The following is a 19,071-nucleotide window of genomic DNA, read 5'->3' on the forward strand; positions in this document are numbered from 1 at the left end:
AAAATGCTTTCTAAATGATTGAATTTTTAGGATTTTGAAAACTGGCCATAACATTTGAGACTTAATATTTTGACCATGCCATATAAATTTACTGTATAAACATACGTTTAAAAATCATGGAACTTGGCTTTGTTTAAGGAGATGTAGGCTTTGGACTCAGTTTTACTTGACCATAACTAGCCTTGAGTGTATCCCACATAATGTCTCTAAGGAGAAGAAAGAAATATTTTGTAATTCTGATATCTTGAAATGAGTAAAAACTACCCAAAGCTTTTCCTTAATCATTTTGGCAACAAAACCCAATACTGGGCAGCAAAACCAGCTATTTATATCTTTTACGCATTTCTTTAAATGTGAATATTCATGTTTTGTTGCCAAAATACTGTTCTGATTATAGGATGCTACCCTAGACCCCACACTCCCACCCCCACCCCCGCTTACTTTTCTAAAATCTGAAAATTGTTGCATCCTACATCTTACTCTAAACATTTCAGATAGATTTATGGATCTGGATTAGTTTTTTTGTTTTGTTGTTGTTGTTGTTTTATCTAAGGGGGTTCCAGATGTTCTCTTCTACCTTCCAGGAATCCTTTTGGTTGAATGTTACGAAGGATTAGCTACAATGTTACTTTTTTCCAGAAACTGAAAATTAGGTGTTAAATGGTAGTTTGAAGGCCTGATGTTCATTTTATCTATTTTTTTATTTTTTTATTAACATATAATGTACTGTTTGTTTCAGGGGTACGCGTCTGTGATTCATCAGTCTTACACAATTCATAGCACTCACCATAGCACATACCTTCCCCAATGTCCATCACCCAGCCTCCCCATCCCTCTCACCCCCCTCCACTCCAGCAACCCTCAGCTTGCTTCCTGAGATGTGAGAGTCTCTTATGGTTTGTCTCCCCCTCTGGTTTCATCTTGTTTCATTTCTCCCTCCCTCTGTGATGTTCATTTTTAAAAAATAAAGGTCCCCTAGTAGTTCATGGGCTGTAAAATACACTAATACATAAGAATCTTGCAGTGTTTAATCTTAAGAGGATGATAGTAGGTAGTAGGAATATTCTGCCGTCTTCTTTTCCCTTCTTTACTTTTCCTCTGCCTAGTGTTCCTTTCCTGCCCTTTCTGCCATATTCATCCCAAAAGATGGTGGTACGTATTATTTATTAACCTACCAGTGAGAAACCCTAAAGAAACAATCTGTGTGGCCAGACTAGGTGTTGAAGAAGCCTTATGGATCAGTTATAAAAGCATTTTTTGAGTTCTGCCTGCTCAAAGTATCATGTTGTCTAAACGTTTTGTCAATCCCTGAGAGATCTATAGAACTGAAATTTTGATTCCTGATGTAGTTTTAATATTCTGGTGTGACCAGATGGTCTTAAATCTTCATCCATAGTTTTACTTTCCAGAGAATATTACTTTTCCTGGGATACCAGAATAGCTTTTGACATCATAATAGGAAATTTGGTAATTAAATTTTTATTTAAGTCCCCCCAAAAGTAAGCATTTTGCCAGATGATGTTGATGTCAAGATTGAGGAGTTCCTTGCCTGGAACTTGTTCATAATAGGATTGCTGTGGGGTAGAAACATACCCAGTGTGTTGTGACAAATGTTAAAATAAGAAGTATGGCAGGGTGTGCAATGGGAGGTTCCTAACTGCTCAGAAGATGTGGAGAAAGCTATATAGAGAAGGCAGTAAGAATTGGATCTTGTGTAGGAGTTTGGCAGGAGAGAGAGAAGGGCATTCACTGACCACCAGGTGGCAAGAAATCAGGTTAAATAGGTAAAAGAATAGAAAGAATGCAATGGGGAAATGAGGTTGGGTAGATAGGTTAGAGCCAGGTTGTGATTCTCTTTGTTCTCCGTGGTAAGTTTGTGGATTTTATTTTACATACTGAGGCAATAGGTTTTTAACTAGAGATTTAGGTCCATTTATATTTGCCTTTAGGTAAAAACATTTGAAGGGTGTTCATGGATTGCAGTGCGGAGTGATCTGGGTAGACCTTTATTAAGGACTACTGAGCAGAAATAACAGCCTTGTTTGAGTAGTGCAAGGAAGAAGCAGTAGAGCTTAGTGATGGGGCAGTCGGGCAGTCACTTGAGTCAGTGAGTTGTGAATGGAAATTATTATATGTTGAATCTCCAGGCTGTTACAGGAACTCTTAAAGGTTGCTTTATAGAATAAATTTGTAAGTGAATTTACTCCAATGAAAAGTGGAAAAAACCTGATCACAATGAGTAAAAAAGATAAAAATTATACCTGTTTATGAAAAAACAAAATAGTTCTGAAACTGTCTTCAGAGAAGAGAAACTTGATGTTGATGTATATTTATTAACGTGAAAATGAAAGTGGGGAAAGATCTGAGTTTTTATTTCTAAAACCTTGATTTTTGATGTCTTCTCTCATTTAATTCTTCTCAAGAATATTTGTCTTTTAAGAAAATCTAAGTTAGTCTGCACCTGCCTCATGTTTGGAATTTTGAGAACCAAAAGAAAATGGTCAGGGAAACCTTCTTCCAAACTTAATTTTGTTTAGCACTTAGAAGCAGGTGCTGTGCTACTCTCTTACCAGATGATTTGGAAGCATTGCTAACCAGCTATGGTCCCAGAGAAACCTGTAACCACAGGCACCAAGATTAACCTCACTTAATGACACTTAACATTTATATTCCACTTTACATTTTACTCGCTATTTTCACTTAGTCGTGGCACTTTTCATGGCAGCTTTGTGAAGTGGGCAAACATTGCTAGTCTTTATGTGAGAAAAATAAAGTTGATTGTTAAAATTTTGAGAAGTAGAAACAGATTTACTTTATCATTCGTTTTAATCTCATTTTCTTTCCATTGCTTGTTAATCTGATTTTTTTTAAATCCATGAATAAGATGTCTTTTTAAAAACATGGTTATTCAGAATTATTTTAAAATGAACCTGAAGATTGCTTTAGGATAGACAAATGTATTAACTATGAAGAACAAAAATAGCTGATATCTAGGTATACTTAAGATTTTGGAAATAGTTTTATTAAATAAAGAAGTTACTGAAGTGAATGTTGGTTTAGCCCAGAGTGTAAGGTTTATTTTTGTTCATTTAGCAAAGAAGTATATGAAGTATCACTAGGAAAGTAAGTTAAGGATGGGTCTACTTCTTCACTCTTTTATTTCTAGCATTGCAGATTGTGGGTTTTTGTTGTTGTTGTTTTAGGATTTTTTTTGATCTCCTGAAACTTTTTTTAAAAGATTTTATTTATCTTCTGACGAGAGAGAGACAGCGAGAGGGAAAACAAGCAGGGGGAGTGGGAGAGGGAGAAGCAGGCTCCCCGCTGAGCAGGGAGCCCAATGCGTGGCTCAATCCCAGGACCCTGGGAGCATGACCTGAGCCGAAGGCAGACTCTTAAACAACTGAGCCACCCAGGTGCCCCTGAAACTGTTTTAATAGCTCTTCAGAAAGATGTTTTGTTTGCAGAGATATCTTAGCCCTTTTTGCTAAGTTTAAATGAAGTGAAGGATTTCCATAGGAAGGTCACAGATGTCAAAAAACCAAGTATAGTAGAGTTTATTTTTTAATCCTATAATTTAGAGAAAAAGATAATGACCAAGAGTTACTGCTTTCACTTCCTAGTGAAACAAAATTCATTTCTGTTTCAAGTGAATGGTTGGTTGCCTCACTTCTATCCCACTTAACATCAACTGATTAAAAATGAGTTGCTAAGCAGTTTGGCTGATTTCAAATAAGGTACAAGCAGTGATATGTATTGATTCCCGAGTTAAGTGTGCTATTTTTGAAAGCTTATTGTCAACCTGGAAGAGCTCACCTATTCTGAGATTTGTATTTGATATCAAGATCCAAGTAATAACCTTTCAAAGTGTTCAAGAAGAAACACTGTACACAGGAAGAGTATATTTATCACCTGTTAAGCTTTCAGGTTGAGGTGTTCTGTGCTTAGTGTAGGATTAAAGATCACAAATTAAATTCTAATACTTAAGAGCAGTAGGGTAGGAGACAGGAAATGTCTATTTTAAGAACTAGCTGAGGAAGCCTTCAACAAATCACTATAGAATGTTATATAAATAGAAACACCCTGCCTGTATTTACAAACCCACTTGGCAGAATTTTAAGACGTGCCCTCTGAACAGACTGTACACTCCAGAATAATGACTTTTTTTTTTTTTTAAGATTCTATTAGAGCAATTGAGAGAGTACAAGCTGGATGAGAGGCGCAGGGGGAGAAGCTGACTCCCCGCTGAGCAGGGAGCTTGATGCGGGACTCAATCCCAGGTCTTCTGGATCATGACCTGAGCCAAAGGCAGATGCTTAACCAACTGAGCCACCCAGGTGCCCCCACAATTTTTTTTAAAAAAGATATTGGGAAACCTAGTACGGTTGTTTGAATATTGATTTAAATTTATTATTGAAATACATTCAGCTTTTCATAGGAAAATAAAGCCACTAAATTTCAGTTAATCATTTTCAGTTAGTGGTTATATTTTAGTGTTACTATACACCAGAAAACTGAGAAATTAGTCTTTAAATACCATTAACTAAACTAGTAATAGAGGTTGCAGAGAGAAAAATACTCAAACCAACATTTAACAACACTTGTTTGAAAAGCATTTTGTCAGGGCGCCTGGGTGGCTCAGTTGGTTAAGTCTCTGCCTTCAGCTCAGGTCATGATCTCGGGGTCCTGGGATCAAAGCCCACATCAGGCTCTCTGCTAGGTGGGGAGTCTGTTTCTCCCTCTGTGCTCTCTCCCTCCGTCTGTCTCTCTCTCAAATAAATGAAATCTTCAAAAAAAAAAAAATGTTTTGTCAAGCATTGTGATGAATGCTGGGAAAATAAAACCTAACCAGTATCCCACCTCTCAGGGGACAGGTAAAGGAGTCTATTTACTATTGCTCTTCTCCACATGAAGTACTTGTTCATTCTCCTGACTTCAACCCATTTACTCTAGGCAATAATCTCACTTTTTACTATTCCACCTTACAGAGAAAATAAAAGCTGGTAGATGAATGTCCTTAAGTACCTGTTTTCAAACTTCTCTCTATATATTGATTGTCTTTGCTCTCTCTCCTAAATACCTAAACATTTGCTTCATGATTCCAGAATCCTTCTCTTTGAATTTCTTCAATACTTTTAGCTTCTCCCTTCCTTAGTGACTTCATTTCAGCATTTAAAGGTTTAATAGTTTCACCTTTAAAAAAAAAAAAATTACTGTCTTCCCTTTTGCAACCAAATTTCTCAAATTATATTATAGATTATAATTCATCATCTTCCATTCATAACATAGGCTACTCTTTTTTCTCCTTGCCCCACTGATCTACCAGAGTCACTTGCTCTAAGATCACCAGTGACTTCCTAGGTGCTCAGTATTTGTGGAATGAAAGTAATAGATGTTTCAGTCCGTATCTTAAATTTTTGGCAGCATTGTCACAGTGGACTAGTTCTTGAAATAACTCTTCCTAAAATCTGTATCATTTTCTAGTTTATTAAAATGCTAGGATTCCTTAACTTATCAGTTACAGTTTTTTCCTCATGGTTTCGTCTATTTACTTCCATTACCTTATTTACCAGTATATTCTGACAACTCATTTTTATCACCAGCTTAAGCATCGTATCTGTGTAGCCTTTGGTGTTAATTTCTCCACTTGGGAGCTTAAATGAAAAAAGAAATAGTTAAAATTTTGAGTGTTTGTTATATACCAGGCAAGCAAAGAGTTAAGCACTTTTCATTTATCTCATTTGGTCCTTGGACAATAATAAATGAAAAGTACATAGCTTTTTTCCTGATAATTTCTCTACTTGTATAATAAAACCTTTCTCAATCTTTAGTAAGCATCAGAATCACCTAGAGGGCTTTATAAAATACAGATTTCTGTGCCTTACCTCCATAGTATCTGATTCAGTAGGTTGGGATGGGGCCTGAAATTCTTTATTTCTAGCAAGCTCCTGGATAATGCCCATGCTGCTTATTTGGGAACTACACTTTGAGAACCACTGCATTAGAGAAGCAAAATAACCTGCTTCACAACTGTCACACAGCTGGGATGTGGCAGAGCTGAGAATTGGTCCCAGGCAGTATCTAGAGTTTACCCATTTAACCCACTGTTCCCACTCCAAACATAATTAAACTCCTCTTTCTTAAGTATCTCAGACTCAGTACCCTCATAACTACCTAAAACTGGTCCTAAACTGGTCCTCTGCCAGAGACCCTAACTGCCATTAGTATAGGATGGAAACTTCCCTCATTACCTTCAAACCCTGCCTCTCCCATATTCAGTCTCACCAAGCACTGTCGGTTCTTCTTCCACAAGCTACTTTCCTCCATTTGCTACTGCCATCAACCAAGTCAAGGCCACCGTCTTGTTCTCATCTGGATTTCTAAAATAGCTTCCTGACTTAATCTCCCTATATCTCCTTTTGCCCTCCTTTAATTCATTCATACAATACCAGGAATAGTCCTTTTAAAAGGTGAATGAGATTAATGCCTTGTTTAAAATCCTTCTACTGCTTTTAGAGTAAAGGCGTGCAGTGCTCTGTATGACCTAACTACGCCTGCTTGAGGATCATTTTATTTTTTTCTATTCTTTCTCTCCTTCATTATGCAATTATGTAATCCTGCTGGCCTCTTAGAACATAATCACTAGATCTGTTCAGTGATTTGGGGTTTTATAACTATGCACTAGAACCATTATTGGGTAGTATTCTGTTCTGTAAATGTACCACAGTTTTATTTGCCCACCATCAGTTTTTTTGAATCAGGTACCTGCTTATGTAGAGAGGAGTTTGTGTTTTTCTTTTTTTTTTTCTTTTTTCATCTTGAGTATTGGGGGAAGCCAGAGCAGTACGGGATGGCGATATCAAAGATGAGTCTTAAATGACAGAGGACAGATTGTCCATAAAAAGTGGCATTTTTTAAATGTCTTCAAATACTTTAAAGATTTATTTGAGAGAGAGATTGAGTAGATGAGTGGGAGGAGGGGCAGAGAGAGAAGCAGATCCCCCACCAAGCAGGGAGCCCAACATGGGACTTGATCCCAAGACCCTGGGATCGTGACCTGAGTTGAAGGCAGACGCTTAAGACTGAGCTACCTAGGTGCCCTGTCTTCAGATACTTTAATTTAGGAGAGTAGATAGTATCAGTGGGATGATGCTGGATTCACTAGTACTAGTAGGAACTCGAACATTAGGACCTTATATTCTAAACTAAAGAGTTTGAAAAAGCTCTGGTGAACCATTGAAGATTTTAAGTTAAGGGAGCGATTTAGGCTTTGTGTTTTAGGAAAATCTCTCTGGCATTACAAATAGAAGTATGAGCATTATATTTTGAAGCAAGGAGACCAAGAAACTATTTAAGTAATTCACTAATATAAGAGAACGGTGGTGGGTAACTGAATTAAGGCAATGGTAGAGAAATGGAAGGGATGGAACAGATTTAAAAGAAATTAACAGATTAGAACCAGTATTCATCTCATTAGTATGTCTTTTAAGCTGCCTCTGTATATCCTTTCCATATCAAGATTAAGGAATTAGCTCCTTCAAAGTCTTCCTTTACTATTCTAGTTTTTTAATTGGTCTTTTCCACTTCTGAATCCATACAGAAACAGCAATGTTTTACACATCTAGTACATAGTACTAACAGCAGTTGTTACTGGGTGCCAAACGCCATAATTTGTAACACTTGACTTGGATTATCTAATTTAATTTCTATGATCAAATCTATGATCTGGTTGGCAGCATATGAGGAAACTGAGGCACATGCTCACATAGCCAGTAACCTAATTCACCCTGCCTCTTAAAGCTTATTCCTATTCAGTACACTGTTCTTACTGTTGGATGTGTACTTGTTCTTGTAGTTGTCTTATGATTTTGTGCCTTAGTAGTATTAAGCACGTAGTAGATATTATAATTTGCAGATATCTTTCTATTTAGTCAGCATAAGAAACAATACCAAGAAGGGAGTGGTTGGTGATGGCTATAGTGTGGTTGTAAATAACAGATTATTCTACATCTCCTTTTCAGATCTGGATGGTGCTCTACTCTCAGGGCCAGATTGTGATAGGAATGTGAATACAAATTTATTGGCTGAAGCCGGCTCCAGCCAGGATGGAGGTGATGCTGGTAGGTACAGTAGGATTTTAGTAAGAGTATGTTAAAGAGGATTTGAAGATTGGCAAGTGTTTGTGTACATATTTAAGGACCTTTTGCAGTTTCTTTCCCTTAAAAGAGAGTATTCTATGTAAATACTTTCAATCCGTGGTAGCTGTGTTTATGATTAACACTTTGGAAGTCTGGTAAATACAAATGGATGGGTGTTTATTATTGTTTGAGGGAGCCATTTATTTAGAGCTTTTAAAATTCTTAAATATCAAGTAATTAAGTTAATAGAGCTGGTGGCTTCTTGCTAGTATATACATATATTTCTATCAGTTGTATTTTGGGAGGAGTATCCTACACATAGAGGCAGAGAATCCATAAATATTCCAGAGAACAAAATGAGTATAAATAAATAAGGAAGGGAAAAAGCTTTCTTTAGAGAAGAATGCCAAGCTAATAAATACAGAATGACAATTGAAAAAATACCCCACAGGAAATAATTGAAGATCATCCATGGATGTTAAGCCACTGTTAAAGCGCTTATCTCACAATGATTGGGCCAAAGGCTGTTGTTGTAATAGCATATTCACATGGTCTCTGTATCATCTCACAGATTACTTCATTTACAAAGAGGAAAGATTGCTTTATAATAGAAGCAGAAATACCATGCCTCTTGTCATAATGCACTAGCCAGCACACAACATCACCTATGTAATATTCTTGCCAAAATGTTTAACCCAAATCTAATCATGAGGGGTGAGAACATCAGACTGGTCTACACAAATCCAGCTACTCTGAATTTTAAAATGTTAATGCCATGAAAAACAAGCAGAGGAACCACTAGATTCAAGGAAACTGACTAAATGCATTGTCAGTCTTGATGACATCAGGGTTCTAAAATGACTAAAGGGGCATTTGGGGAACAGTTGGGAATTTGTATAGTATGGATTAAATAGACAATTTTAAATTTCTTGGATGTGATAAAGGTACTGTGGTTATGTAGGAGAAAGTTCTAGAAGATACATGCTATATTGAGGGGGAAGCAATGATATGCAAGTTTTCAAATAATACCTATAATACATAAAAGGTGGGTATGTGTGTTTATAGAGAGCACACGTGGCAAAACAAACATCTGTCAAAGGTACATAAAGGGATATAGATGTTCATTGATTTCAACTTCTCATAGCTTTGGAATTGTTTAAAAAACTGATGGGGAGGGGGACAGCTATGGGTACTTTTACATAAAGCTTTCACAGGTTTCTGAATGTAGTATGCACTGACCAAAGTTAAGCCATGTAATTTTGAAGAAAAGAAATTGCCTTAAGGTGGTTTCTCCTAACTGTTGAAAAAGAGTTTACAGAAAGTTTTGAAATAAGCCATTTACAGATCATATGGGTTGAATTTTGAAGACTTTTTCCTTGTACAAAAAATCAGTAATAGTACAAGGTATTTTATGTTTGGTTTAGGAATCTGGTTGAAGAATGGGTTTAGACAGGGTACGTGAATTCATACGTAAAATTTTCAGTTCTGCACATAAACATTTTCATTGGAGAATGGTTCATATAATTCATCTCCTTTTCAAAAAAGTAAACTCTTAATTTAGAGTCATTTCTCTTCAGGGGAGATTTTGATCCATTTTTGTTTTTGCAACTGAGATCAGCCTTTGTCTTCTGATTTTGATTTCAAAAGAATGCTGCTTTCTTCTTAGTTTGCCATTATGGAAAAATGCACCCTGAAGGATATTACTGAGCAGTGAGCACAATTTTCAAGTAGATCTTGAATGACCTTAAAGATCTTTCAGTGATTGAATTACAAAAGCACTACCTTTAATTTGCTCATATACTTCTATAAGTAACCTCTACTGGTTATAAGAATTTGGCCAGATGAGAGAAGTTTGGGATGAGGTTTTCTTAATTTGAATTACCATTTTGGTATTCTAGATATATGGTGTCTCCTGTCTGTTTTCATGGATGCTTTTTATTAACCTTTAGGTTATCAAGAGAAACATGGAATTTCAAGTATTAAGAACTTAATTCTGAATCTTGGGTCATCAATTTTTAAATTAGTTTTTGAAACATGGAATTTCAAGTACTCTTAATTCTGAATTTTGGGTTACCAGTTTATAAATTTTTTTAAAGATTTTTTTGAGAGTGAGAGAGCAAGCCTGAGTGGGGGGAGGGGCAGAGGGTGAGGGAGAAGCAGACTCCCCACTGTGCAGGGAGCCTGATGTGGGGCTCAATCCCAGGACCCTGAGATGATGACCTGAGCCGAAGGCAGACGCTTAACTGACTGAGCCACCCAGGTGCCCCTATAAATTATTTTAGGGCTAGTTTGTACTTAAATGTAATGAAAATACTAACTTGAGGTTATTAACATACCTAACATGATTGACATTAGTTTTACAAGTATTTTGAGCAAATCAAAAATATATACATGTTGGTATTTGCTAACATACATTTATTCAACAAATAATTGAAGGGTGTATGCTTTGGACATTAGAAATAAAAAGGTGAGTAAAACAAGCACAGTCCTTGCTCTCAGAGCTTCCTTTTTGCACTGATTTGATCAAGAACTATGAGTCAAAGCTCAAACTTTATTTAATGTAAAGCTGAAAATTGATAGGTTCATGTTCACAGGCTACCACCCCCATCCTAATTTCCATCCCCCCCCCCCCAACACACAGATAATGGTGTCTCAGTTTAGGATTCTGAAAGCTTTCCCTCAAACAAAAATACATTATAATGACGGAATCAGAAGGCTTTCCTAACATTTAAAAAATGGGTGAAGGTATTCCAAGTATAATGTAATTTATATTATTAGTAATGAAATTTTTAAATACCTTAGGGACCTTTTTGCATTGTTGGGTATTGATACTTTCACCAAAGAGGAAATACTAGGTTATTTTAATTTTTAGAGAAGTAGTATATATGGCAGATAGATGGAGGAAAATGAATTTTTAGAACACCCATTTTGGTAAGCATTCTTTTATAAAATCCATGGTTTTCATGGAAGGAAAATTAATAAATTACTGCACAAGTAAGCTAGCATATAGCCTGGAAAGGAGTGTTCAGGCAGAGGAAAAGAGTGCAAAGGTCTTCAGAGGGAGCCATTTTCCCCTGGAGGAATAGTACAAAGGCCAGTATGGCTGAAATAGTGACCCAAGTGGGTGGTTAGATCAAGGGCTAGATTAGGTAAGGCTGTGTGAGATAATTTTAAGTCTTTGGTTTTCATATGAGTGAGATGGGTAGTCTTTGCAGGCTTTTGAGTGCCAGGCTCTCACTTAAAGTTCTGAAAGAATCTATAATTGCTGTGTTGAGAGCAAATTCTAAGAGGGCAACAGTATGAGACAAACTCTGATGGCTATTGAAAATAATCCAGAGGCAAGAGTTAATGGTCAATAGGATCAGGGTGGCAATAGCTAGCTATGGAGAACACTGGATATGTTCACATTGCCAAAGGATTCCTGGAGCCAGGTAAAGACATACATATTCAAGAAAGAATCCTATCTAGGAGGCATCTGGCTGGCTCATGATGGAGCATGCAACTCTTGATCTCAGTGTTGTAAGTTGGAGCCTCACATTGGGTGTAGAGATTACTTAAAAATAAAATCTTAAAAAAAAAAATAAGGGGGGGGGGGTGGAGGGAATGCTATCCAGAGGAGGTAATTCTTACCCTTAGACACAAATTCCTTAAGGGACATTGACTATTTTGATTCTACTTTTCAGATTTTCATTTAAGGATGGAGTTAGAGGTTTATGTTCTTCATTCTTAGTCCATTTTTCTATACTGATAAGTCTTAAAACAAGATTATGTGATTGAAGACAATAAGGAGACTATCCTGTTCCAAAGCTGGGCTTCAGGGTGACAGTTATTAAGAGAGTTCTGTTTTGAATATGTTTGAAATACAGAGTAGTTCCATGTGGTCTCCATGCACTATTAAATGAAGCATGAAGACATTTCGGTTTCAGACTACAATGCAGAGATTTTTATCTAGCTATTTATAATAATCATAATGCTCATAAGATAATTTATTTTCTGGGTTTTTTTTTAATTCTAATAAGAGATTTTCATTACCATCATTACATCAAAATCACTTTTCAATTGTATTAGGTACTTCACATGATTTCAAGTATGGCCTGATGCCTGGCCCTTCAAGTGATTTCAAGTATGGATTGCTACCAGGTACTTCAAATGATTTCAAGTATGGATTGATACCAGGTGCTTCAAACGATTTCAAGTATGGATTATTGCCTGAATCTTGGCCAAAACAAGAAACTTGGGAAAATGGCAAGTATCAGTCAACTAAACTCTACAGAAATTTTAAAATGATTTTTCACAGTTAAAAGCTTCCATGTTCTGGGTTTTAAAAAATTAAGATACTGGTAGTCCTATAATAATCCTCATTCTTAGGGATAGACAAGCTTTTGATAGCAAGTTTTCTGTTCAATATATAATTGCTTTTGTGTGTGTTGTGTTTTTTTTTTATTCTCAAAGGTGAATCATCTCTAATCATGAACAAGTTAAAATGCCCTCATTGTAGCTATGTAGCCAAATACAGACGAACACTAAAAAGGCATTTGCTCATTCATACGGGAGTCAGATCATTTAGCTGTGATATTTGTGGAAAACTGTTTACTCGCAGAGAACATGTGAAAAGACATTCCCTGGTAAGTAACTTTAAATATAACTGATCTTTGTGATAAAATACATGTCAGTGAAGTTTAAGGTATTTTAACAGTTACCTGAAATCTAGGGAAGGTTGATTATTAAATTGCTTTAAACAAATTATGTGGTTTATGAACTGAACTTTATACAGAAAAACAAGGGTATCATTCACTCATTAAATGGGTGGTTTAATTGAATGGTTGAAATGCATTACTGTCTATACTGTCCTTATATTGGATTTTTCCCCCCTTTAATTAGGTGCATAAAAAGGATAAAAAATACAAATGTATGGTGTGTAAGAAGATCTTCATGTTAGCAGCCAGTGTTGGAATAAGACATGGATCTCGACGCTATGGTGTTTGTGTAGACTGTGCAGATAAATCACAGCCAGGAGGGCAAGAAGGTGTAGATCAGGGACAGGATACAGATTTCCCTCGGGATGAAGAATATGAAGAGAATGAAGTAGGAGAAGCTGATGAAGAGCTGGTTGATGATGGAGAAGATCAGAATGATCCATCTCGATGGGATGAATCAGGAGATGTTTGTATGTCTCTAGATGATTAACTGACCTATACTCCTCAAGGATGCTGCATTTGGACATAATATGAATCGACAATTTGAATTGTTGAACTTGAAGGCTTGCAAAATATGGTACATGCTGGATGGTAGTTATGTTGCTGTGAAAACTGTAGGGTCAAAAAGCCTTATAGCAAAAAAAAAAAAAATTTTTTTTTATATTTGCACAGGACTGTACAGCAAACAACCTTGTGGTTGGATTACATGGAGTCCCCACATCTTCAGTCAGTTATCAAAGTAAAAATATTTTTTATTTATAGGATATACAGTAACTACTTGGGTCCTACGAATATATTGTACCTATCCTTAAAGAGCTTACGTTCATGTGCCACTTTAACATGAATGAAGAAAATCCATTTTTAAGACTACAGTGACAGCTGACCCAATTACTCTGTCCATCAAACCACTCAGGCTAGTTTGTACTAGTAGAGTTTTGTTTCTATTTTTATTTTTATTAATTTTATTTTTTTTAATACAGATTTTCAGTGAGGGGCCTTTTTAACCCCATTGGTTCTACTTTTCTGTATTTTTCCATTTTAATTTGCTTCATAACTTAAACCAATTCTCTTCTAGTCTTAGATATTATTTCTCAATTTTGTGCTGATGGGCATGTTTATAAGAACTGGAGAGGTAATTTATTGGAATGAACTGACTTCCTCCATTCCCCCTTTCCTTTTTGACATGAATTTTACTACTTCACAAATGAAGAAATGATGTTGCAAAGTTAATGTGGCGAAGTTGACAAATACCACTAAAATGATTATGATTTAGAAGTAACTTTTTCCTGCTGCTCTAATCTGATAAATGGTTATTACATGACGTTTTCTGACATGGTATTCGGTTTTGGGTATCTGTTACTTTGGCACTATTCTTGTTTGCCTCTTTATTTTTGCCAGTGTACTATACCTCAGTCCTATTTGAAAAGACAGAAATCTAATCAAAAGAAAAGTCATAGAAACAATTAAGTAAAATGATTTGTTTCCTAATTTGACCTCCGTGTCCAGTTTGGTTAGCTTCTTATGCGATATAAGTGAAATCAGGTTTTTACTCCTGTGCCCTTTTTATCATTAAAAAAAAAACCACAAAAAGTGCATTCTCTTTTGTTTGATACTTACTGGGATATTGAGTGTTTTGAAATTATGATAGATAATTATTTTTTCAATTTCTCAACATTTTACTACATCTTGGTACATAGTCTTTCTGGTAGTCACCATGATTCAACAGTCTGCAAAAATCTTACAAATAAGATATTGAGAGGCTTTACAATTATTCTGTTAACTAAATTCTTCAAGGTACAAGGGGTGATATATTAAATTGAAATTGTCAGATTAAATTGAAATTGTCAGTCTGATGACAGATGAATTAGCTGATAAACTCACAGCAGCATTTCACATAATATTAACATGCATGACATTTATCAGGAACATATTGTATATTATATAAGATTGAGGGATATCATATTTTCAGCTTTCTTTTAAATAGAAATTGAGTATATTTTCCTATTTTATATCAGGTCACTAAATTATGCTATTTGTGTGGAAAAAATTGCTAAGTACACTTTGACAGACATAATCCTTTGGTGCTCCATCTGATCAAAGTTGAAAGGTTGATACTTTTTTTTTTTTTTTTTTTTGAGAGACAAGCTTTCTCGTTGTCTCCAATTTCGGTAGTATAATGGTTTAATGTTAGACATGGATGTTTCTGCTTGAATAAATCAAAGATAAAAAGTACAGTTATATGGTTAGATAACATATTTTGTCATCTAAACTTTATTGTAGTTTCTACATAACTGTAAAACTGACATGAATAGTTTGGTTTGATTTTTGTTTAAGACTGAAGAGTACATCTTATTTCTCAGTGTTCTAGACAAATGAGTATAATGTAATTCTGGTGGGGTCCAAAGTAGACGTTAGTTGGGCAAAGATACTATGAATGAAAAAGTATTTTAAACGTAAAATGTTCTGCTTTGTGAATATGTAAGTATAGTATAAAGATTTCTTTCATCCCATTTATCCCCCTCCTTTAAAATAAACCATAGTTTACAATTGGTAGATCTGTCTATATATAAATATATATTAAAGAGAAAAGATATATATCTGAAAATCACCTAAATCTGCTTTATTAGACTACAGTTCACTTATTGCATAGAAACTGGACTTGGCTTTACTTCTTAATGTACTTTTACTTTTCCTCAAGATATGAACTTACTCTCTTTAAACTGAGTTTTCTTTTACTACTTAAATCATTTATGTATATCTGGTAAATTATGACCAAATTTTTGTTAGATTGCATACAGTAAATTGAAATACACACTTGGTACACTACGGGATTGTTGTGCTTTTGTTTTGGTTTTAGTTGGAAACAAGGTTTGATGTAGATGGCTTGTTACTGTTAATTTAAAATATTCTATAATTGTCCATTACCTTTTATGTTGTATTGTGACAGATTTGGCTATATTTTTAGTCAACTGAAATATGATACTTTAAAAGTTTGTTTTTAGAAAGGTAATCCAAAGGAATGTTTATACTCTTGAATATATTAGCCTCAGCCTATATAAAAATTTCTTCTTTAAAGTAAACATTTTACCAGAAACAGAATTGACAGATTTTTCTACTTGCTGACTGCCTAACTTATTTGTTTCATGATCTCAAGGGACTGCCTTTTCCCTTCTAGGTCTTTTTTTTTAAAAATAGTTTTAGTACTAAGGTATACTACTGGACGTTTCTATTTTTTTTTTTTAAGTATATTCTTTTTCTGACTTACAGTACAATTTCAGGAAGTTGATAGATACTAAGACTTATGATTGGTCTCAGAGGTCACAATGGAATACTCATAATTTTGTCTGTGGAGCCCTGGCAGAATTATGTGTTACACATTTGCTGAATTTTTCTCTTGTAACTTATATTTTAAATGAAACATATTTTAGAGCTGTAATTTTAATGAAGAGGAAAAATATAAACTGTTTCTTTCCTATTCACTCTAGTAAGAGATCCTCTCCTATAAATTAAGATCATGTATTCTTTCTTAGGGTTCTCAGAGACAGTTACTTCCATATGGTCCCTGCTTTGTCGTTGTTCCTGACCCTCATTTTTCATATTCACTAGATAATGTTGCTAATTTTAGTGCCCTAGCAATTAAGAGCTTAAAAAAACTGTAGGAAGGGAAACTGAACACTAATAAATAGCTTTGAAATTTGGGGGGGGAAGACACTGGCTGGTTTTGTTAGAGCCATCCTGATGGAGAAGAGGGAGATAGAATGAGTGAATTCACGTAAAGTGCTTCCAACACTGGTACATAATAGAGGCCTAATACATCTTAGTTTAAGAATAGATGCAAACCAAGAGGAAAAGGGGAGAAAACAGAAAATGGGAAATCTATAGTCCTACGATAAAGTATAAAGGCCTGAAGACAGGGGAAAGTGTGATGGAAGAGGAGTTTAAAAAAAAAGTCATAAATTTTAAAACTTCGGTAAGCTTTATGTATATTTTTAGGATTTTTGTCAACATAGTTTATTTTTCTGAATAATGATTCCAAAAGCTAACTTTTTTTTTTTTAGTGCCTACATGTGCCGTTGAGCTTTACATTATTTTCTCTAATTCCCGATAAGGTAGGTGCTATTGTCTCCATTTTATGGAAGAGAAAGGCTCCAAGAAATTTGCATAATAGAACTTGCCCAAAATAACACAGCTACTAAGTGGTAGAGCTGGGCTTTGACCAGATTTGATTTTGAATGAAGCCCATCTTCTTTTTAGGGGGCTCTATTAACTGCCTCATTAAACAACTTTATAGAATTTCAGGGCTTTAAAGGAGTTTGTGTATGGAGACCTATTTTCCCTGTAAACCATCTATGTTAGGAATTTGAGTGTCTAATCTTTCCTTCCCCAAATACCCTTATCACTCTTTTCCTCCTAATAAAGCAGTTTTGTCACCTGGCTATAAATAAGATACCTGACCTCAGTGTAGCACATGCTATTAATTGGCTGTGGCATTTTCATTTTTAAAAGGATGGTTTTAAAGTGAAGAACTAGACGTGAACCCCAGTTTTTGTGCCGTTCAGTCACCCAGATCCTTAAACTTAACTATGGTACATAAATTATGTGCTTAGAACTAACAGGTGTTTTTTCGTAGTCACTTTTAGGAATTAAGTGGAAAATTTTTTTCCTGCTCTATCCCTGCTTTCAAGTGAAGTTGAACCGTTCTTAGTTTAAAATGTGTTAGGGATAAGCACACTTTAACATGTTTTCTAGCCCTGAATTTTAGGACATTGGGTACTTAATTTGGAGTACACTGGCTATTGAGAACAAAATTTTGGGTTGAGGAGAGAGAGGGATGGTTGAGGCCATTATGAAATGGGAGAATCAGCATTTTAAACACTGTAAACATAAAAGAACGCTTTCTTCTGCCTGCTGTTTGTAAAAGCTCTTTGGGAAGATCTTTTACGAAGACCAATTTTTTTAAATGTAATTTACCTACCTAGTATAAGTGTCCTAAGACATGTATGTAAACTTCCACAACTGTTTTGTCTGTGTATTTAGAAAATACACAAGAATCTTTATCAAACCTAAAAATATAAACTTGTGAGCACTAAACTTGCTTCTGGCTTTGTGAATTTTGTTGACTGACATTTAATTCAGATTTCTTTGCATTAAAAGTGTACTAATTTAGACTAATTGGAGTAGGGGAACACCTTTGTAAACTTTGACTTATGTATAATTCAGATACTTTTGTACTTAAGGTTTACAAGTTTGAATTACAGAATATTAGGGTTTTTTGGTTTTTATGTTTTTATATGAAGTGCATAAATGACTCAGACTACCTCCTAGTGATGCTTGGAAAGCTGCTTTAATAGATAAGTGATTTGTAATCAGCATTTCATCTATTCATCTTTATTACTTGTGGGAATTCTCTACAGGTTTTAGAAAACATTATTTCCCCTCTAATTTACATGTGTGCATAATTTTGGAAGTGGTTTGAAAAGCAAAGGTAAACTACATCCCATATTTACTGCATATTAGCAGACTAATGAATTATAAGTAAATACATGTTTCAAGTCTTTGAAATTTTAATAGTATAGAGAAAACATACTTAACCTGGGTTTTTGTGGTGGTGTTAGTAATAGAACAAAGGAAATCGTACAAATGACTAGATACTCTCCTAAGGAAATGAGAGTTTTGTTTGGAGAAGGCTGTCCATGTAACACATAGGCCTGGTGTCTTAAAATTATAAAAGAGCTGTGGCAGAATAATTAGATATACTGTATGGTTTTGAGAGGTTAAGACTGGGACCACTTGGCTCAAGATTAAAAAGCAGCTTTTAATAATTACCAAAAGATTAAATGTGATTGCTTCAGAAAGAAAGAAATATCCTAGTGTTTGAGATGTTCTAGAGAAAGTGAAAGATTACCTGACAAGCATTTTGGCTAAGGTAATATTCACCAAACATTTCTGTCTATAGGTGTTTTTTTGTTTTTGTTTTTTTGCTTAAAAGTTTTTGGACCATTGTAGGTAACCAGCTTTTTGTTTTGCTTAGCAAAAACATTGATAAAGTCACGCATAAATATCTCATGACACCAAAAAGGACTCGGTGGACATTTAGAAATCATGCTTAACTGTATAGAAAAAAGTGCTATTTGAGCTTTTTTCTTTTTCACTTTGCAAATCATCACAGACCAGTATTTGGAAGCTGGTGTAGGAAATTAAATTACTGGATCCATGGTTCGATGGGAAAATTAAAGGTC

The 19,071-nt window shown here is 35.1% G+C and overlaps 1 protein-coding gene across 2 annotated transcripts in view; it reads left to right on the plus strand.

Moving 5' to 3' along the window:
• Window positions 1–14,422, plus strand: part of ZBTB10 (zinc finger and BTB domain containing 10) — a 32,685-nt gene extending 18,263 nt beyond the window's left edge. For both annotated transcript variants that reach the window (XM_027607479.2, XM_027607474.2), the window contains exons 3-6: window positions 8,019–8,117; window positions 12,204–12,380; window positions 12,588–12,760; window positions 13,017–14,422. In XM_027607479.2, coding sequence (XP_027463280.1) covers window positions 8,019–8,117; window positions 12,204–12,380; window positions 12,588–12,760; window positions 13,017–13,322 — 755 coding nt within the window. In that variant the 3' untranslated portion in view covers window positions 13,323–14,422. The remainder of the gene's footprint in view (window positions 1–8,018; window positions 8,118–12,203; window positions 12,381–12,587; window positions 12,761–13,016) is intronic.
• The last annotated feature ends 4,649 nt before the right edge of the window (window positions 14,423–19,071 follow it).

Source organism: Zalophus californianus, chromosome 4, assembly GCF_009762305.2.
Source record: "Zalophus californianus isolate mZalCal1 chromosome 4, mZalCal1.pri.v2, whole genome shotgun sequence".
Taxonomy (NCBI): domain Eukaryota; kingdom Metazoa; phylum Chordata; class Mammalia; order Carnivora; family Otariidae; genus Zalophus; species Zalophus californianus.